The sequence below is a fragment of the Musa acuminata genome, chromosome BXJ2-5 (genome assembly GCF_036884655.1).
Source record: "Musa acuminata AAA Group cultivar baxijiao chromosome BXJ2-5, Cavendish_Baxijiao_AAA, whole genome shotgun sequence".
Lineage (NCBI taxonomy): Eukaryota > Viridiplantae > Streptophyta > Magnoliopsida > Zingiberales > Musaceae > Musa > Musa acuminata.
The window spans coordinates 6,860,032-6,882,507 of NC_088342.1; the positions used below are offsets into that span (position 1 = coordinate 6,860,032).

Consider the following 22,476-nt stretch of genomic DNA (forward strand, 5'->3'; position numbering starts at 1 on the left):
ACACGTAATGATAGGTTTCATGCACAAGCAACATAGGAAATGAATATTAAGTACATTTTTGGCAGAGCAGAGCTGTTGATAACGATTCCCTTCACAAATAACTTTGGTAGGAAATATTTTGGAGACACATAGCTACAGCTATAGTTTACATATCATTTGGACAAAGGCCAACTCATAGATATATAACCTGTGGAATGAGAAACAGACCCTGTGCATCCCACCCCCCCCCCCCCTCAATAGCAGCAGCCCAGAGTCGTGCAGTAAAAGGGTTTATCTTCAAAACTACACCTCACACATGTACATAAAATAATTAAAAAAACAACAAATCATAGCCAAATATTACTTTCTGCCTACCACCCTGTTTCACCAGCTGATCTGATGGGCCTCCAATGATTTCATATTCACATTGACTATGAAGAGGCTGAACTTTATGCACAGGTACCTCAAATTAGCTGCAGCATTGGAGGAGGACTACTCCTTTCTCTGTGCCAAAAATGCAAAGCCTGAGTTCTGACGAATCAAAGCAGGCGGATCAACATCTGCTATATCTATCTCTGTCATTGACTTGGAGATGTCATCCACCGTAAACGGGATGCTGCAACAGAAAATGATAACATAAATCCAGTTCATGACTTTTAAAACCTGGCACCCAGAAAATCTTTCACTTCAACTTACCTGGAATCATCATCCAACAAGAATGAACTACCGGCAGCACTGTTCGAGTCCTCGGTCATCATCACTCTCATACTCAAAATAACCTATAAAACAAGAGGTAAACCTATATATTTATCGTATACAAAAAGACTGAGACTTTGATTAGATTGAATGATTATCAATTTCTCAGTAGATATAAATGGGCCCTTCATTAGCAGAAGATGGGTGGGATGCCAATGAATTTTCTTTTTTTTTTTCCCTCGAGACAGAAACATTTTACTGTAATGCATCTTTGCCCACCATTGAGCTCTGAAGGGCATTGTCACAGCCCACACCAAGAGCCACCAAATACATTTAGGCTTTCCTGCACCTTTGCTGGCACCACTAATCCAAGTTGATGTGTCTTTGTTAACAGGTGCAAATATACATCTCCTGTGGGCACGTTTACACCGTATTGAATGGTTCTCTCACTTTGCTCAGGATAGAATCTCATAAATGTAAATATGCATGACTTAACCGCCATGCTTGATGAATAAAAAATTGAACTTTCTGAAAGAATTTAAGATATTTGAAAAAGTCAAGTGTAACCAAGGATACCTCTGATGAAACACTGTGTGTACCATATTTGTCGTCCCAGTACATCGTACTGATCCTGTATAATTGCTGTATGCTAAGAACCTGAAAATCGAATAAGAAAGTCAGTACAAGTATGGAAACGAAATATAAATAAATACAGTTTCACGAGTATTGGTCCCAACTGGGCATAGGTCATGAGTTATCTCCTTCAACGTCTTCTTTGGCTTCTGATGTAAAACCTGAGTTGTTAGATTTTTTGTAAGATGAACTCTTGAAGAAAAGTTATTTGAATATTAAAGACATTGTTGAATGTTATAATGCTGCTTGTTAACAACGTACTAGGAACCCAACAGCCTGCCTGATATGCTTCAACTCATCCCAGGCAGAACCTGCATACTGCATGTAAAAGGATATTTTAGCTGAAAGGCATCAGGATTCAGGAATATTATCTCTTATATGAAAGATGGTCACCTCTTCGGTTGCACCATAACACCAACGTTCTAATTCAGCCAGTCCTGCTTTGACATATTCTCCATTGCTAAATGAACAGCACTCGCGCCTCAGAAGAAGGCTACAAAAAGGAAAATTACTCGTATTCCTTTCTGCAGTGGAAATATGATGACAGAGGATAGCAGCATGAAATTTTATAGTGGAATTCAGTATGTACCTGTTAAATAGTTGAACATTGATAAATGAAAATGTTTGGGTGAACACCTTGCGAACTAGGAAAGATGGCACCTAAAAAGAAAAAAAATGTTAAGGGTCTTAGACTTAAACACATGCTAAAAGAGAATTTTCTATATGTCAACCACCACTAATAAACATTACATAATTAGCCTTCAGTGTTTTTAAGTAGCTGGTTAAGATTTTCACAATGCTTTGCCAGTGTGCAATCAGAGCTTGTTGGGCCATGGCATTTGCTTGAGAACGTGTTCCTTTTACTAAGCTTGCACGGGATGTTCTTGGGGCCTGCATATTTTGCATCATTGACAAAACTCTAAAATAGAAATTTGTATAAGAACAAAAATAATCAAATCATGTGGAATATAAAAGCACAGCAATCATTGTATGTCTTGAAATACTTTAGGAGTGCTCACATGAACTGCTAACAGTACCTGGATGCACAAACCAAGAAGTGGAGATATCTCTTTCTTTAAATTGTCTCTTATCATTCCATAAATTTTCTCAAGGAATGCAGTAAGTTGTTGCTTGAAAAGCAAAGCTGGATATTTAGCTTCAACTTGCCGCAAGTCACTTAATCCACCAACCAAGCGATTATTGAAAAAAGGAAGCCCAGCACTCTGCGGTGAAGCGCGAATCCCCTTGAAATAGTTAAGTAAAACAAATAAGCTATACAGAGAGACCAAACGAAGATCATAAGAGTTTTTTATGGCAACATGTCACTATGAAACTACAAAGGTGTTGCAGTTTTACTTGAGGCATCCTCCCAAATAAAGAAGCTGATGTTCTTCGCCTCTGTGGAGTAAAACTGCCTGCCCCGCTTGCCTTTAGTGTTCGTTGGAGGAGCAACAACAGTGTGGATGTGTTGGACAACCAGTAGGATAATACATCAGTGTTATCCTGAGACTTCAGTCAAAAACAGCAATACTTGGTAAGAGAAATAAATAGCAATGATAAGAAATCATGAGATGCTTGTCTAGTATGGCCCAGGAAAAAGGAGGTGTCCACCAAAAACGTACAAAGTGCAAAGCTGCACACAATTGTCACAAGCTTTATGTGAACTTTCTCATGCACTTAGTTTTCCTCTCCACAATATAACAATGTAACAAAATGTAACTCATAGCACATAAAAAAGACAACCTTTTACCTCAATGGCTGAGCCTATGGATTGAATGATGCGGTCAAAGATACTAGTCCTTTCAACTTCAAAAGATCTCCATTGAAGGAGGCATTTATATACGAGGCAAGCAGCAACAGGTCTACCCTTAGAGAATCCTAACTCTTCAGAGACGCATTTAATAAGCAAGTCCTGGTATTCCTGCAGGAAAATATTGTGGCAACTGAGTTTCCAAATAAGATAACAGGGATATCGTCGTGATGCTAATAGCAACAAATGCTAGATCATCTTTTATGAATGCACTTGCTAACTAATCATTTGAAAACCATACCTGCTGCTTCTCATTGAGTGACTTCTGTGGTTTTTCCTCGACTTCAAGATCCTTGGGATTTTGTAAGGCAGGACTCAAGTCCTATTTGTTCTCATCAGCCAAAGAAAACCAGCCATTGTTAATTCCTTAAATTCTTTGCGAGAAAATTTACCCATAACTCTAGTTGTCAAATGCTCATAGAACACAAATTGTCACTTACCAATGCAAGTTTAGTCTCTCCATTTAGAACATTTCCATTCTCTGGTGTTCTCTGTGCCAAAAGTATAAAAAATGGATATGAGCAAGAATTTACATAACGAACACCAATTAAATAATAATAATAAGTACCGGGATGATAGTTGTTTTTGAACGCATTTCTAATGCTCTGCTTGTCGGTGAGATGGCAACTGCCTGTTGACGAAGTACTTGGTTCTCTGATTCCAGATTTGATACTTTCTCTTCAAGCCTGTTTTGGCACATAAAATGTGAGATACTACCTCAGTTCAAAAGAGAAGACTTGGATGAGGGTTATATAAGTCGGACATTTTAGTGCCTTCCAGAATAATAAAAAGCAATGTTTTCTGCATGTTCTATGATCATTTATCTAACATGTCGGCCACATTGCAGGGTGAAAACAAGGGAAAAACTTCAAATTAAAGCAGAAGTAACACCTCTGAATACTATCTTGAAGCTGATCAATTTTTGTCTCAGAATCTTCAACCTTCTTAACTAGTTTGTTATTTCTTTCTTGTGCTTCAGCATTTGCTTTATTGGCTGCATCAGTTGCCTTCTTTTCTGTTAGCAACAAAGCCTGTCATGATAACAAGGGAATAGAATAAACAACGTTATAAAGTAATCCAGAATGTTGTTTTGAGTATTTAACAATCATCTTAAATAGCTAGCAAGAACTTTTCTGCAATAGTTATATGACAAAAAAAAATCAAGTAACTACAAGAAAATTTCTAATATTGATCAACCTTTCTTTACCTATATTGTGACACTCAATATAATCCCAAATGTAAGGCTGATTATGATGATATATGGAACTTGGTGGACTTACTACCATTAACATGTTAATGGGCTTAGGCATTTTGAGTTGTGTGATTCAAACTCATCCAATTAATGGGTTAGTTTCTCCATCAGACCAGATCGTGGACATACAATTACAAATTTTTATTAGCAAGTTTTGATACAGTTCTTGCTTTTACCATAATAAATTTGATACTTTATCTTACACAAGGTTGCGACACTTTCTGAAAAAACAGATCTTGTAGAAGACAAACAATAATTAGATTCATAATCCTACCTTCAAATTTTCGACTTCAGCTGTCAACGAATCAATTTTTTCTGTGTCCTGAACAAAGACAGGGGTTTCCTTTATCACTGGAGGTGCTTCTTCAATAGCTTTTCGTGCAGCTTCACGTTCCCTAATCAGTGTTGACCTCGCTTCTTCTACCTGTAGCTGCATCTCATGCAATATATCTTGTAGTTTAGAAATTTCTTGAGCTTTTGTCTCTTCCAGATCAGTCTGCAGATAGAAGTGAACATTATCTCAATTAGGTAGTATTTTAAACAGCACTATAATGCATCCAGAACACATCCGAGCCACATTCACAAATATAAAAGACAGCATCAGCAGGACACTAGAAACTCAAAGAATTTAACTTTTAGAATAGCAATTACTCTTAAACGTTTCTCCAGCTGCAAACGCCAAGTTAGTTCCTCCACCCGCTTCTCAAGCTTGTCTTTTGCCTCTTTCAAAGCCCCTGTCTCCCTTGCAGCCTGTACAAATTTAAAAATGACAACTTGATAATCTACAGGCACCATCAGAGGAAATATTACTTCAGAATATAGATACAGGTAAGAAATGAACCATTTTCATCTTTCTGAGTACTCTTCTTGCCAGCCTTTGTCTCCAGGCACATTGATAAGCAATGGTTGCCATCTGCAACTTCTTGTAATATGAATAGTCTCTATGACAACGCCACTGAGCCTGCAAAACACAAACAATCTCAAAATAAAGTTCTACCCTTCTAGATGCATAAGTTAGTCAACTCAAACACAGAATTTATTCCCAACTCAGGCACAACAGAGTAGAGAATAAATCTTTGTTAGAACAAACTAACAACAGTGTCCTTTCTATTTAAAGATGAACAAAAGTTTTCAATACTGAAAAATAAATGTACCTGGATGCAAACTGCTGCTTTAGTTTGTTTCTTGAATCGAAATTCATTACAAGCAGTCATTGCCCTTAAGCCTGTCTGCAATGTAATTGCAGCACATTGAAGCGTGGCATATGACTTTCTTGCAAAGTAACAATGCAAATTTTTTTGAATTTTGACTGCTGCTGCCTCCCATCTCATGTGCTCAAACAACTTACAAGCCAACCTTCCTACATTTAATAAATAAAAGAACATTTAACTGATAAAAAGAAAGATCTATAGCACATATCTGCAAAGTGGAGGCCAAGGATTAAACTTCCAGACAATATCAGTAGTACGTCACAATATATACCAGATTGATTCAATAATGGTGCATGGCATACTGACATACCAAATTAATGCCTATATCATATTAGTCCAACAGTAGAATAGTATTCGGTTTGGACCTGTAGTTTAATCCTTGGTTAAGGACAATGTTCTAAATATCTGTGAGGGATGGATATGTTGTCCGCACAACATGGCCCAACATGGTACTTCTGGCAAGTTCCCTTTGCCAACTGAAAACAGTTTAAAAAGTTGCCAGCTACATGGAATAAAATAGCAAACACTAATATGAATTAGAAAGAGACCATGTGCTGGTTGGAATTTGGATCCTTGGGTAATGACACATCTAATAAAAGGAAATCATGAGCTTAGACTAATAACTTAAAACCAAATTTACTCTATATGTATTCTCCGCGTACATTAGTCTAATACTCATGCGAAACCAAAATTAGAATTGTACCTCTCCAGAGAGCTTGCAATCGAATAGATGCTTGTCGTAGCACACGAAATTCTTTGCGAGCAATATATGTACGAATTTGTCTCTGGATGGTTCTGGCTGCTCGTCCTAGTATCTCTGCTCTTCGAGCATCCAGTTCAGCCATCTGGCCAGCTCTCAGAAACACCTTAGTCTTTCCTAGCTGCCAAGGCAAATTGTTAATTGCAACTCAAGACATGTATTCTCAAATAAAGGTATATCAAAGGAAAAAAGAGGGCTTTTTCAATCAGTACTTTTTAAAAAGAGTGTTCATTAAAATATGAACTCACTAGTTTTCCCACATCAATCTAAATGATTGGTCTCAATTTTGGAAGGCCATAATGCCCATTTTAGGATGGATCAGCAGGTGAAAATAAAATTTTACATGGATGAGAATGATCACACCTGTGAGTAAGTGAGAGAGAGAGAGAGAACATGCACAAAAATATATGCATCTACATAAGTGAGTTTTTTGTTCTCCATCCCTAAACATTTATTTTGCTGACAAATTTGGATCATAATGGCAGATATTAGTGTTTGCTTTCTAAAAACATTTCAAGCCTCATCAATTTGGTAAAGATATTAGTAGTGAATTAGTCAGATACTATCCATCCACATACATGTCCAATACTATGAAAATGTATCTGAGTTTTCCCAAATACCAATACAGATATGGGTTGAATTCTGTCCAATATCCAGAATATACAAGTACATCTTAGAGTCTTAAGTTTTCATAGGCCAATATAAGGAAGGAGATTTATTTGATTAATACTTTAGGATAATACTTTTTTTTTTCTCGTTCTTCCTTCTCTTTCAACATTTAGTACAAAGTTTTCTCATCCAAGCAGTTTGACACATTGACTTGATTATTTGTTAGTGATATATCCAATTCTTTTGGTACTCTCAAGGATATCCTCCTTAAATACAATCTGAATCAACATCCAAATATCAGTATTAAACAAATGTGGATAGAGAATCTAGAATCAATCTAATATCATATCCAAATTCATATAGATTAATTAAAAGTGGAGACAAATGTGTTTTCCATATCAATATGATATCCATATCCTTCATATGGACTAATTAAAAGTGGATACAAATATGTTTTCCCCATTATCTAGTCTGTTTTTACACCTAAAAGAGATTGTTTACCTATATTGTCTTATTTATGGTTTTAAATCCTGGCCCTTATCAACCAGAACATACAACTCCAACCAAGTATGGGTATGCAGTGCTATGCACCAATTGTACTTAAGTATACAGACACATAAAAGTTTCTTAAAAAAATATACATCTTTTCTCAGTGGCATACCACCATATATAATGTAAACTGATACACTCTGCAGTAGGGACCAGCATTTACCTTTTTTTGCCAAAAATAAAAAATATTATATATTACTTAATAGAACGAAAATAACCGTCCTGGAGAATCACTCAAAGTTACATCCATAAAAGAAGGGGGAACAACCCCTTGCCAAAAACTTCAAACTTGTTAACTTTCACTAAGTTAATGAGCTAGTTAGCTGTCTTTTTCCCTTCTCTGTAGCCTGTAGGTATGAGCATTCACCTTATTCACCACACAAAAGATGAATAATAAATCAAATGCTGCTTCTACAAGAAATATAAAAGACAAACTAATGCATTTTGGTAAAACTGGCTTACTTGGTAACCTTTCAATCCCATTTTATCCAGAATCTTTTGACAGGCAATCTTATCATCATAGCTATTCAGAAAAGAAAAAAAAGATCCAGAAGAGTTGTATCAGTGTAAGCAGATAAACATGAGTATTAGATGCTTGAAAGCACAGCCCTTGTAATTAAATAGAGACTCACTTTCCTTCCAAAAATTCTGGTGCAAGCAGACCAAACCGGAGGAGAAATTCATAAAATGTTCTCCGAGTTGGATATCCAGCACAACTTATCCTGATTGCTTCAAGAACACCCTGTCACCATTAAGCAATCAATATCAAGAACATTACAGAAAATGTCAATCTCAAAGAAGATTTAGAAGTATCGATGAATATTTTGTGGTTGTACTAAGTTGGGAGCTTACTCCACAGCGTAATTGTTGGATGACATTGGAGTTCTCAAAGATAGCAGGTTTAAGGACATTATTTGGCTTCACACATCTAATGTAATGTGGTTGTGTAGAGCTCAAGGTCTCCATCAGAGCTTGAAGTTGTAGCTAAAAATTGATTCACATAATTAGCAATTGTAGCTGATTCAGTCTTTCATGCAATCACACAACATAGGTAACAGCAAGTGAAATTTTACCTTAAAGCGTGACCCAATGGAAGAGAACTTGGATGCCTTTGCTGTTTCTACAGGAAGTGGAGGAAATAAACTGGCCACAAAGGAGCATTTAGAAGCACTGAGTAACTCCTGATGTTCTGCCACCACATAATCTTTGTTTTTGTCCAAGAAGTGATTGGCTTGATATGTCACCTACAGAGAAGGTAAAGACATGTCAATCAACTACCTGAATAATTTATATGATCAATTACCAGAATAAGCATATGTTGCCAATCTTATACTTACCTCGCCAGCATAATGGCAAATTGTAAAATCTGTACGAGAAAGCTTTGGTTTGACAAACCGCTTGTTGTTCTTAAACGTCTGATACAACTTTTGAGCAAATGTTTCATGTGTTGACTTAGGGAACATACTGTTTAATACAACATTCAAAACAAGTTAGAATTGGTCACAAAATGCAGAGATGTGATTATGACAGGACATTCAATATATTTATACAAAATAAACAGCATTAAATTGTTACTTTGAAATAACAGCATCATGGTAAGTAGAAAACATAAATTTGAACTAACATAAATGGAGCACTAAATGCATACCAAGCTTCATCAAGAAGAGCAATGATACCACCGGGTTTCTGGAAGAAAAAATAAATTTGTCACTAGAGTGGCTTTAGAAATTTAATATTCAAAAGCAGCCCATATAGAAGCAAAAGAAACTCAGGCCTTACTTATCATTAAGGCTATGCACCAATTGTACCTTACACACACACACACACACACACATATATATATATATACACACACACACGTTAATGACCTAGAACATAGGAAATTATTAAAGTCAGGTCACAAAAAAATTGAAGATTTTAAGGATACCAAAACCATGAGAATGAAAATGAAGATGCTGCTCCTGTCAGAGCTAATGATGAAGAAAGATCCATATTCCTGATCCTAAATAGATGGAAACAAAAGATTTGTCACTGCCCTAACATATTTATGCATGTCAGATTAAATAATGTCACACAGTAAATCTAGCAATTATCAGAGTAATTAATTAGTCCTCATTAATTAACAATCACAATAATAGTGATTTACCAAAATCCTACAATTGATTGTTGAAGGAAATCATGGAGATGACTTTTGTAAATAGCAATCGCAATTATCTTGATGCAATAAATGAACCATTAGTAGCCCCAAATGGTACAATATGGCTATGCTTTTGGCAAAATAGAACAATTATATATTACTACCCTCGGACAACAGAGCTCTAGTCACTAGCCACTCAAAACAGTTTTTGTGTACAAAAATCTAATTGGTGAACACCAGAAAGGATGCACATCTACCTCATCATAGTCTGTACATGGCAGTATTGGGAAAGCAACTATGATTTTTTTTTTTTAAATAAATTAGTTTAATGTACAAAGATCCCATTGGTGAACACAAGAATGATGCACATCCATCTCATCATAGTCTGTACATGGTGATATTGGTAAAGGCACCATGATAATGTATTGGTGTGTGAATATATAATTATGTATGCACATTCATATTTTCAGTAGTGCCTTAAATTGACAGTCATAGACACAATCTACGAATAAGTAGAATTGACAAGTAATTGGTGTTCTAACCCATCAATGAACCATGGTGATTTATAACACAAATTGATATACTAAAACTACTGCCAATGTCCCAAAGGAAGGACTATTAAGATGAATACACTTTTGTAATTTTACTTTTAGATGGCAAAGTGATATTAAAGATTTACCTTTCCCTTTGGGGGGTAAATGAGTGAGACTTTATTACCAGATCAACATTAAAAAAACAAATTAATGAAATTTAACAACTCTCCTAATTACCCAACTTCATACCCCTAACAGTTTCCAGCATTTGAAATGGACTCCCGTACAACCTGAAGCAATTCCTGGTAACAGTTCATATTACTCTCTTCCCATCTGAATAGTTTTATGCACAAATTGAATAGGAAGTTTCCACTGTCCTCATACTCCCAACTAACTGGTTATCCTCAGCCAGAATCTCAGCAGAAAACTTTGTTCTCCCTGCTGCTTGCATGGCTTATAGCCACTCTTCCTTTGTTCTCACCTGCTGTATTGAAAACATTATTGTTTTTTCCTATACAAATGAGACACACAAGGACAGCAAACAAAATTTCCCAATATTACATTTTTATTATTCATGTAAATATTATCTGAATTCTGAAACTAGCTATATTTTCTCAAATCAGATATGTTCTAAAAGCTTTGTCATGACATTAACTAGTACACTTAACTATCCATCAGGAATTTGTTGGCCCATCCCACTTAAAAGAATTAGTACAGCTGCCAACTATGATGAAGATGATTTGACTGTTCATTATTACCATATAGAATGTCAGCCCTCTTGACCTGTTTTCTGCTACCATAGGGATTTGTTTTCTTGGTCACCACAGAAAGGTAAGATTTTGACACCCAAAACTTGCCCTTTTTAAAAAAGAAAATATTTGTGTGATTGTAAAGAAAATACATACACAAAAATTTCCCTAACAAAAATTAAGGCAAAAGATGTAATCAGAAAAAAAAAAAAGAAACATATTTTGTGTTATAGCTTATGCCTCAACCTTGTTAGCTTCATGTGTTTTTTTTAAATACCATGCAATTGACAAAGAAAGTCATTAACTAAAACTAAAGAAGTTATATTGCAAGCAAAATAAGGTGTTTCTAGATTATGGTTGAAATTCATGAACTGGTTTAATTGCATCAAACATTTTGATGTCAAAGACAAAATACATGATCGGATGATCCTTTATACAAAATGGCTTGTTGTCAGGTTATGTCAAGCTGGTTGTCAATAGATGTTCAACCTTAGTGCACATTTACACTATAGTTCCACATCCTTGTATGAAGTGCCATGTGGACCATTTCAGATAATCCATGTCTGTCTATGTGCACCAGAAATACACGAGGAACTATGATAGAATCACAAGCACATGAGAATTACTAAGAACAATTATCACCTATATAAATTGGAAGATAAACATGATAAGATAGATGATACAAGCACCCTTGACTTATTATTTGATGAAGATATATGATTCCAAAACATTATCTATAATTTTATAACATCAATTATCTTGGAGTTTGGTATCTGTTTCTCTTCCTTGTGGTATTAATAGACAAAAAAAAAATTCAATTGCACCATTTAAAAAAATTTGATAGTTTTAAATCAACGCCTTATTTATCTTGAATTTTAAAAAATAAAATAATTTTTTTATCCAACTCCGCCCTGCCACTTGCATGTAACATTTTTACCTTGTTTTGGCATGGCAAGGCATATAGCAAGACTCAACTACCATTCTGTAATTAAAGTTATGGTATTCGACACAACAAAATTACTCCAAGGCAGACATTCTAATCAGCTCTCGTCTATTTTAATCCATCTTCTTCCATTTTCGAAAAAGAAAAAGAAGCATGCTAATATAAAAAAAAAGGTCACAACTGTCAAGGTGTACCAACTGTACTGTAGCAGCCGATATGAGAGATACAGATCAGTGTACCAACCCTAATGGTTGATACTGACATATTAAATTATTATTAATATTTATATAGTGGCTTCAGAATATCATGCCATACCGATTGGCAGGTATCAGTGTATGGTGAGATTCTGAGACACAAACATTAAAAGTGTTTAAAATCTCACATAAACACGACTACCAAAGATACTAGGTTGAAAAACCGATCCCATACCAACTTTAAAACAATCTATTTAGCTTTCTACATACCTTCTCAATCAAGTCAAGCATATCTTGGTTATCAACAAACTCAATGTAGCTCCAGTTGATCTCCTCTTTGGTATACTCCTCTTGCTCCATTTTGAAGACATGCTGAACATAGCATTACGAGTTAAAATCACATTTAACTCAAGAATCTCCACATTATGAAAAAGCTTCAGGAAAACCTGGTTGAAATGTTGTTGCAGCTTTTCATTCGTAAAATTGATACAGAACTGTTCAAAACTGTTACCAGCAAGCAAGATGACAGTTTACATAATTATTTAACAAATAATATTAATAAATGGAAAACAATGCTTGCTTTACTTTATTGATGAATTACCTATTACATTTGAAACTTTCAAAACCATAAATATCAAGGACCCCAATCAAATGCTTTGAATTTGGATCCTGACCAATTGACACATTAATTTTATCCACCAGCCTGTTGATGACATAATCAGTTCAAAGATTATGTCAGTATGAAAAAAACAAAGAAGCCCCACAACGGCTCAATATATTAAGAAAGTTATGTATTTTGCAGCAGATACTTGTCACAAAAACATTTCGCTACCAATCAAATAAGCGGGAATAGATGGTTTTTGCAAAACCATCTCTGCTAACAATGGCAGAAGCAGGATCAAGAGTTCTTGTGATAACTTCTTCAGGTGTTACCATGACACGCTTGATCAGCGCATTTTCCAGACTCTGGGCATCACACCTGCCATATGCATTGCAGGTAAATTAAGTAATGCTGTTGGTTAAAAGAATCCTATGTGCTATGTAAGCAGAAATTTTGGTCACACATCAGAAGTTCAGCTGTCATGTTTAGATGAAATCTTGACTTATCATCCTTGATAACAGATGAATCTATCTCTGGTCCCTTGGCAAAATCAATGTTCCCAAGATGAAGGATAGCAGCTACAACCCTGAAGATCGCTTCCTAGATTATGTACAAGAAAACATTAAATTCTCATCTTAATATTTTAATATCTCCATGAATTAAAAATTCATAATAAAATTAATAAAATTAAAACAACTAAACTTAAAACAATTCTCAATGTAGAATTTAGATATCCTCAACATTGACAAAAGTTTCACACCTGTTCTTGCACACTTATTCCAACTATATCCATGGCCCTTCTAGTTGCTATATATTCTTCGGCATCATCAACTCCATCCAATTTAAAGCAATTGGATTGGTTTAAATAGTGGAATGATTTAGGATTCCCCAACTTATACCGCTCTATATCCTGCCATTCAAGTAATATGACACATACATATACACATACAGAGATGTCAGTATGCAAGTTGTCTTTCCTTGATGCAACTCAAAATAAAACAATAATAAGGTCAACACTAGCATGAAATGATCCAGATTCCAGTCAAAAAATAAGAGAAGAAGTACCTTATTAGGAGCAGCACATAGAAGGTAAAAGCAATGATAGTTTCTCTCAGGATCATTAATTTGGCAGACACGAGATCTTTCAAGCAAGTAGGTTCTAATAGCAGCACCAGAAATCCTCCCACTCTTATCAAATTGAATCTCAACAAACTTACCAAACCGACTTAATTGTGATATCACGAACATAGATGAAAAATACAACCAGTTAGGTGGATATGATGATACTCAAAAGCACAAAGAAGAAATAAATTCCAGCAAACAAAAATATATTCCCAATTTTACATAAATATAACCAAGTTTCCCTTGAAAGAAGAAATTTCTCCATATATGGGAATAAACAAAAGAGAAAACATACCTTGAGTTGTTATTCCGAACAGTTTTGGCATTCCCAAAAGCTTCAAGAACTGGATTAGACTAATACAAAACACAGAAAATTAATCCAAACTGCACCTGAAGCTTTATTTTGCTTGAGGGGAAAAGTGAGTATGCTTTTAACAGATCATGAGTTCATCCTCAGAAACAACTCAATAATGTCTTACTTCCAGAACTTGCTGTTCAACAGTCCGTCCTTCAATTCCAGATCGTCCACCTAAGTATGCCAGATATCTCATAAGCATCTTTGTTGTCTCAGTTTTACCAGCACCACTTTCTCCACTGACCAAGATGGAGTTGCTTTTTGCTTCATTGATCATTGCCCTGTTTCCATTTTATAAAATGTCAGAAAAGAAAATAGGTTTTCCATACCTCAAATAAAATCAAGATCACCTGTAAGCAACATCAGCAACTGCGAAAACATGTGGGCTTAGCTCCCCAAATGTTGCTCCCTTATATTGTTCCATCATATGGGTATCATAAAGATGTGGCAATCTTTGAAATGGGTTTACTGCAATCAGGATATTACCAGTGTACGTCTGGAATGTTCAGAGAATTTGCAATTAAAGATAATGGATGTGATCTTTTATTGTTTGGTCAATAGAATTCACCACCAAAGTAGAATGAAAAAGAGAAGTTTCTTACATATATTTCATTAAGTTCATAACGTGTGGCCAGGTTCTGCAAAACCCCAGGTTCATGCAAATACGATAATTTTGTCATGTCATCTACTCCTGCAGGTGGGGCTTCTGTATCTTTGGGAAACACCTTTGACAGATTTGCCACAACCTTTATGCCAAAATGAATCAGATGACCACATTATTCAGCAAACTTACAGAACCAAAATTTAACACCAATGAATTAATTATATTTCTACTTTACATGTTGGTAGTAACCCCATCAAATAATTACAGAATTTGCAGACTAGAATTAAGAACAGTTAATCTGCATGAAAGTTCAGATTCTGTCATTAAAATTTCCATAAATCAAACATGCATGCTCATATACATTCCCACCAGCCACTATTCTACTAGTAATTTAAAAATACGCTCAGGCGCTCACCTAGGTGATCGGGTGAGGCGAGGCCCAAGCGCCTCACACAGTAGTCGGGCGATGCGCTTCAGTGAAGCATTGCTTGGGCGCTCACCTGAACCTAGGCGTCAGGCACCTCGGGCGAGTGCCCGATTGAAGCAAAGCAACTGAACCAGATGATCAACTCTAGTTTGGTTGAACAGTCACTTAGTAGGTTCGATTGAACCAACTAAGCAAAACAATAAAACCGCACCACCAAACCGCCCCCCCCCCCCCCCTCCTCGTGTGACGCGGACCCATAAACCCTACTTCGCCGCCCCGACACACCTCTATTCCCATCCCTGCCTTCATGCGCAGACGCTATCTCCACCGCTAAGGCACAGGTCTAACGCTTCCTCTATCGCTGATGGACGAGTCATAAGGTCTAGCTTCATGTGCAGTTCTCTCCGCCACCATTGTCGTCGTTTGAAGCTTTCTCCATCACTACTACCACCATCCGCAGCTTCCTCCACTGCCGTTGCAATCATCCAAAAGTTCCTATTTCCCCATGTTCCACTGTCGGTGACTTTTTTCTCCCTGCCACCATCCGAATTTTCCTCCTTCCCCATTTTCCACTATCGGTGACTCTTTTCTGACCCTCTAACTAATAGTGGATTAAATACTATAACAGTAGATTGTTAATCCTTGACTGATATTAAAATTATTGTTAAGTGTTAACTACCGTTACCATATAACAATACCTATTTAGCATTGTTAATCATATTTATCAATTATATTATATATATATATATATTTTTTATATTTTAATATTTCAAAGTGCCTCGCTTCACTCGAGCGGGCACCTAGGTGAGGGCCTAACGCCTAGGGTATTTTAGGACCTTGGCGTCTAACGCTTTTTAAAACACTAGTTTCTACAACTAACAAGTAGCGATCTTGTTATATAAAATCTTACACATTTAAATTTTATCTAACAGACTAATGGATAGAAAATTGTAGTTTCTTTCATCTATGTGTGTTAATCCCTCATGGCTAAGAGATTAAATAGATGGGCTGATATTTTGGTGTTGGCTTGTAATCTACTAGCTTAAGCCTTGGGACTGTAGTGGATCTAGCAGTGGCTAACTACCATATTGATGTCTTGATAGTTTAGCATACCACCTGTAACATAATTTCTTCCCAACATTCCTCATTTTCTTATGTTTACATGCAACAAAACTAAATCTTCAGTTTGAAGGTTAAAGTATTAATTTATTACACGAGCCATTCAAGCCATTTAGTTCTAAATGACATCTGCAAGAGGATATGATTAATTGCAGGCACTAAAATGTTATTACATTCTGGGAAATTCTAGTCCGATAGGTTAGTTATATGATACAATGCATCCTAATATATGATGGTTATTTAGGTTATTATTGTCTATGATGAGATGAAAGATAACGTTCAGAAAGGCATAGCACCTAATACTTCCATGGACATGATTTTTACAATTTACACACTCCAAAATTGGGCTGCATTTGTGTCTTGAATTCATCACTTTCAGGGAGCCACAGCATCTGAAACTTTCATGAACTTGATTTATAACAGGTTACAGACTCCAGAATTATGCTGCATTGTGGCTCAAATTCAAAATGAGGTTGGAAGATTTCTCATTTGATATAAATCAACTATAGAAGACCCTAACTTCATGTAATCAAGGGTAACTGAGGTCTTGCAGTTGAGAAAGAATACAAGGGAAAAGAAAGTGTAGCCACAATAAAAGACAACTGGTGATTGAACTAACAAAAGTGGAAAAAAATATGGCAATTCTAGCTGGTATCTTAAGTAATGAAGTGATTCTTGCTGATCTCATGTATCAAATGAATGAAGTACATGGGAAAACACTCTTACAAAATCCCCACAAAGCTTGTCATTACTTTTGAATACCGAGTATCATGGATTCTGGGGGATTGGTTAAGGGAAAATAAAAACTGTGGAATAGGAAACATGCTAGGGGCTGCTATAGCAAACTAGCTTTGGTTCATCTGGAAAATGAGAAATGAAGCCATTTTCAATAAGAGGAAGACTTCCATTCATTGGGCTTGGGCGCAGGCTTTAGAGTTTAGCCCATACTAGCTACTATGCTAAAGCACAAATATCTGAAGGGAATAAGTTATTCGATACAATTTGACTCAATTGGGAAAAACCACCTGGAGGCTGGTTTAAGTTGAATTCTGATGGTTGCTCTCTTCTGCAGGAGGGTGGTTTTGGCTTCATCATCAGGGATCAATCACGAAGGAACCTGTAAGGCTCCTGGGCTACAATATAAAGGAGGAAAACTGCCCTTCAATGTGAAGCCCTGGCAATCAAAATAGGACTGCAATATGCTATTGACAAGCACTACACACAAGTTCTTCTAGAGATGGATTCTGCAACAATTGTTGAGCTGCTCACATCAAATAAGGAGCTTCCATGGTGTATCTCACATACAATTCAAGACACTGGAGTTGCTGTCAAAACTATTATCCTATAAAATTGCCCAATGCTATAGGGAGTGCAAGTGGGTAGCCAACACAGCAAGAATCAACAGAATTTCCATCTGTTGGGAAAGCTCTTTCCCCACTTCACTATGTACTCTCCTGTATAATGCCTTGCATTTATCGTTCTGTAGAACTCTAACAGTCTAATATAATTTTACTTTTTCGATATATATATATATATATATATATATATATATATATATATATATATATATATATATATATATATATATATCTGATGCACTGTATCTTTGCTAGCTACACTCGGGAACATATGTACCATGAAGTGAAAATTAGTTTTGTAAATTTGGCTCATTTTCAAACTATTCAGCATTAAAAGAGAGTTCCAAGTGTATTTCATATCTTTACCTGGAACTTTCTATTCTGCTTTAGGATGAGCAATTTATCTGGATCCCAGATTAATTCTTTGATTTCAACTATGGTTAGCCACAAAGGAATACATATGTAGCATTGGGCAGAACTTTATCTTTGTATCAACTAGGGGAGTAGTGTCGATGATTAGAGCCATTCGTCTTAACATCTTCCATTTTACATAGATCTCATTGTTGCCATCAAACCTCAGGTCAAAAAGATACACATACACATAAGACACACATATTATGTTCTCAACTATATGAACTCAGTTACATTGAGTGAAATATCAAGGAGCACTAAATACTTTCACTAAAAGTAGAAAGAGATAGTGAATGAACTATTCTTGTTCATTGAATGAATAGATAAATTCGGAAATGAAGAATTCAATTTACTAGTCAAATAACTTATGTCAAGGTCTTTCAACAAGATAATAAAAATAAATAACAAGTAATAATTACAATAACAATCATGATAAAATCTAGGTCATCTATTATGTCGGTCAACTATTTGCAGTCATACCGTTTTCCCATTAGTTGTGCGCACATGGACCTGATGACCACCAATCTGAAAAACCTCTCCATCAGTCCAAGCCACAACTGGATCTTCAACCCACACATGAGAACCTACAATAATGTTTTCTGGGCTTGCCTGTAAATGAATTTGTAGATCAGGATTCATCGAGAAAAAGCATTTATAAGTCAAAGTGTTACCACATCAAAGCATGGTAAAGACCTCGTTAGACACATATTTACTTCATGAGGAACAGCTATGTGAAGAAACCAATTAGCATGGAAGTATTAAGAGCACAGGTGTCTCAACATGCCCTCACTAGTCAGGTGCTAACAACCATATATGGGTACATCTCATGATACATGCCAATGCCAAGTTTGGATTGTGAGATATGTACAAATTGGCACAAGGTAACACACCTAGCACTGCTAATTTGTGCTTGAAATAATCAAAACAACGAAGTTTCAAGAACTTAATCTGCCCTTATAAGCACCTTCTTGTGCATTAAAAAAATCTGGTATTTATGTTGAAGATAAGTCAGTTACATTTTTAGCATGTGGTGGTAACAAAATAACCTCAGATGCTAATCACTCGTCACATATTTGCTTCTGTTTCAAATCGCATATGCACGCAAGATATTCGACTACAGAAATTGATACAATGTGAAATTATTATATAGTACTAAAACTTTGATTATTTTATTAAATATCAAATCTATATTTTAAAAGAAATTTAATGAAAAAAACATATTTTTTTGTGCAAATCTCTTGATTATTAGAAAGATGCTTGCCTGATAATCCCAATGCTTCTAACAAGGTTGGCACTCTAGATGCTAAGGCTATCATCAACCTTAACCAAATATGTGCTGTGCAATCCATGGAATTCTTTATTTAAGTTTCACAAATCCAACAAGTCCCTCTAATATGAGACGATTACAAATCTACTTCCAAATGTGCTCACTTTATCTAATTTGAGTCCATTGTTCAGAAAGGAACATAATTATCATATGCTGGTCATATTCCAAGCATTTATTCTGAGATACAAATTGTACCATGGTTACCCTTCAGTTTCTAAGTTTAGATTCCTCAAAGATTTCTTACTTTATTCAAATGTTGATTCATCTATCAGCACCAAAATAAAATTATTTTCAGCCAAATCAACACAAAAATAAACCTTACACCTTCCATCCAAATTTTACAGTATGTCATCTTTTAAACAAAAACCAAGAAAACAACATATGGTTTCCAAATGGACTATCGTTCAGGGCCCTAGGTTCATGAAATAGAATCAATGAATCATTAAAGTACTTGAAGGTAGAAAGGCCCTCCAACCAAGTGTACATGACATGCATATCCCCACTGGTTCAAACAAGACCGATCAAGGGCAAGGATGATTCGAGCATCTTAATCATTAAGAGTATCGCTTATTGCACTTTTGCCCCAAGGCACATACACCCTATTTTTCTTGGTGTAAATGAATCCATTATGGACACACTGATCTACCAAGTAATAACTTCTCCCTCCTTTCAATTTTTTGTTAATTTTAAAACATAATTAAACAAGCTACAATGATCAAGTGATATTCGTTTAAATAAGTTGTGCAATCCCACGACATGTAACCAAGAACTAAACATATAAAGCTATTATAATTACCCTATTCTCAGAGAATCATTCACCACCACAAAATGTAGGATAACTAAAGATACAAACAGAAGTGTGCTATTTCCAATCCCAATCTAATTTTAGTTTATTTCTCATCTTTATCATCAGATTCAACAAAATCTCCAGAATTGAACATAGCCGAAGGGAATTGGATGAAGGATGGTCGATTTTTCCAAATTTGGCCAATCCCGACCAAAAACCAAGAGAAGAAGCTTTTAAAGCGAGAAGTGGGAAAAGAAGAGAAGGAAGAGAAGCAAGTAGCAATGACAACTAGGAGATCATGAAAAAGAGCGAAGTGTTTGATGTGCAATAAAAACAACTAAGAAGAACTCTCTTAACAAGACACATTACACCTTGAAATAATGATGAAATTGATTATCAGATTCTAGATCCTCTTCAGTTGCCACATTTCTCGGTCAACAGATTTTTTTTTCTGTCCAGCATAACTACTCACAAATCACATTGTTTCCAGTATATGCTTCGGATGTATGGAAAAACCTAATAACAAAGGAACCCACCTCAATCCCATACAAAACTAGAATGAAATCTTCTTGAACGTGAATTACGTAGCAGAAGCAGCCGCCACAGAAGTAATCCTCAAGATCTTCGTTACTACTTATAAAATTCGTTGGGTTACCTTCCAATATGTAGAACACCAAGGGCAAATCTTGCACACTTTGTCGCATAACAAATTTCAAGAATCCCTGGCTTAGTTGCCTTTGAAAATTAGCAAATACACGCACACACACCACCCACCCACCCCGCCCACCACAATATGTAGAACACCAAGAGCAACTTCTTGGCAAGAAGAGAAAAGAATCGAAAGCCAAAAAGAAAAGGCAAAAGCACAATTCGCCGCACTCCATTTTTACCGCAGCATCACGTGGTCCGATCATCATCAGAAATCACGAACTCGTTATATTTCGCCCATTCATCAACCGGCACTATTCAATTAGGTGCGACCGCACGCAGAACAAGCAAGATATCCAAACAAAGAGAAGGGTCGGCGACGTGGTACCATGGATCATCCGCCGGGGGTCGGAATCCCCGGCTATCGGAGGGGCGATCGCGGCGAGATCGGGCGGAGATCGCGGGAGGAGCTACCGACGATAAAAGGGATTCGGGAGGCGGCGTTTCTTCTTGCCTCTTGCCTCTTGCTTCTTGCTTCTTCTTCTTGGACTCGCGCGGTATCGCTCGTGGGCTGCAAGGGAGAAGGGCAGCAGAAGCAGCAGCTGCTGGGGTTGGTTGCGAAGTCTACCCACCGAAAGAGAAAAACCCCAACAACAACAGAAAAAAACCAAGAGAAAACAACGCGGGGTTATTATGATGGGAAGGGAAGGGAAAGGAAAGGAAAGGAAAGGAGTATACGGTTTCCCTTCCCTTGCTGAGTGAGCGAGAAGGCGGAAGACCTACGAAATGAAGGGAGTGTACTGCCGTAATCCTTGTTTTGTTTTGCTGTAAATTAGCCTACAAACACGTTTGTACGTGTCTACCCCTTCAAATCCAAAAAAATAACTCTTTTACACAGTTATAACAGAAGACGTACTTTTTTTTTCTTTTAATTAATTTATGAAATTATCTCGATATCTATGCCACGTGGATTGATGTCTTCTAATGTGTCCTCCTAACAGGAGATTGGTATCTAAATTTACCGCTATCCGAAAAATATATGGAATTCAATCAATTATCTATAAATATTAATAAATATTTTAATCTAAGTTGGACGAATGGAATGTATGGGGATTAAATCATCGTGTTAATCGTTTCGGTGGTACACCGACGGGTACGTTGTGTTCCGTGCCTGCTTTCCAATTCCGAATTCGCGTTACATGTAACAGAGTTCGGCTCGTGGTTCGCGAGCAATTATTCTGGTTCTGCTCGGCACCAGGACGTGGCTGCGTCGGATACCTCGATTGTGATTGGAGCGAAAGTGGGTCCCGCTCTGAGTTGTGATTGGCCGCTTAGCCAATGAGACGCGAGGGCGTAAAGGCGTTGTCGCACGTGGCTCCGACCAACACGGAGCCCGAAACGCGACAGTAGAAAATGTAACCGAAGCGTTTTTGTCGCGATACCCGATGCGTGCGCCGAGTGGCATGTGTTAGATGAAACATCGACCTCTTGATCTCGATCGAACGGATGAGATGTCGGAATTCCAGATCATGATAAAAGACATCAATTGCAATGAATATATCATAATTATTAAGGGGCAGTATACACAATCATGAGGCCAATATTTCGAACATTATGTAATACTCGAATGAATTTTTTTTCGCTACAACAAAACCATGATGT

At 36.5% G+C, this 22,476-nt stretch overlaps 1 protein-coding gene across 3 annotated transcripts; it reads right to left on the reverse strand.

Annotated features, from left to right (window-relative positions):
• Window positions 1-256: 256 nt before the first annotated feature.
• LOC103984701 (myosin-17) lies at window positions 257-21,536 on the reverse strand. 3 transcript variants are annotated; one of them, XM_018826447.2, is made up of 40 exons: window positions 21,203-21,344; window positions 18,533-18,661; window positions 14,736-14,879; window positions 14,484-14,629; window positions 14,258-14,414; window positions 14,074-14,132; window positions 13,722-13,881; window positions 13,417-13,566; window positions 13,120-13,256; window positions 12,888-13,034; window positions 12,657-12,758; window positions 12,502-12,559; window positions 12,326-12,427; window positions 9,427-9,501; window positions 9,148-9,185; window positions 8,837-8,963; window positions 8,573-8,743; window positions 8,352-8,483; window positions 8,132-8,241; window positions 7,962-8,022; window positions 6,285-6,462; window positions 5,525-5,730; window positions 5,212-5,331; window positions 5,022-5,120; window positions 4,645-4,866; window positions 4,010-4,149; window positions 3,687-3,804; window positions 3,559-3,609; window positions 3,360-3,440; window positions 3,059-3,229; window positions 2,665-2,817; window positions 2,346-2,552; window positions 2,059-2,199; window positions 1,898-1,968; window positions 1,702-1,801; window positions 1,570-1,626; window positions 1,413-1,469; window positions 1,252-1,332; window positions 676-758; window positions 257-595 (listed from the first exon to the last, which is right to left on the reverse strand). In XM_018826447.2, exons 1-40 carry the CDS (start codon window positions 21,203-21,205, stop codon window positions 472-474), a joined length of 4,668 nt encoding a protein of 1,555 aa, XP_018681992.2. In that variant the 5' UTR covers window positions 21,206-21,344; the 3' UTR covers window positions 257-471. The 3 variants fall into 3 exon arrangements, 2 of the variants coding, with proteins under 2 accessions (XP_018681992.2, XP_009400528.2); XR_010486910.1 differs by lacking the exon at window positions 257-595 and adding an exon at window positions 955-1,086; XM_009402253.3 differs by lacking the exon at window positions 9,427-9,501 and having other exon boundaries at window positions 21,203-21,536.
• Window positions 21,537-22,476: the final 940 nt, after the last annotated feature.

What these genes read in the sequence shown, in the direction of transcription:
- LOC103984701 (XM_018826447.2), bottom strand. An exon ending in TTCTTGGTTTGTGCATCCAG is followed by an intron (nt 2,200 to 2,345) that starts GTACTGTTAGCA and finishes CAAAATATGCAG; the next exon opens with GCCCCAAGAACATCCCGTGC. An exon ending in AAACACTGAAGGCTAATTAT is followed by an intron (nt 1,969 to 2,058) that starts GTAATGTTTATT and finishes TTTTCTTTTTAG; the next exon opens with GTGCCATCTTTCCTAGTTCG.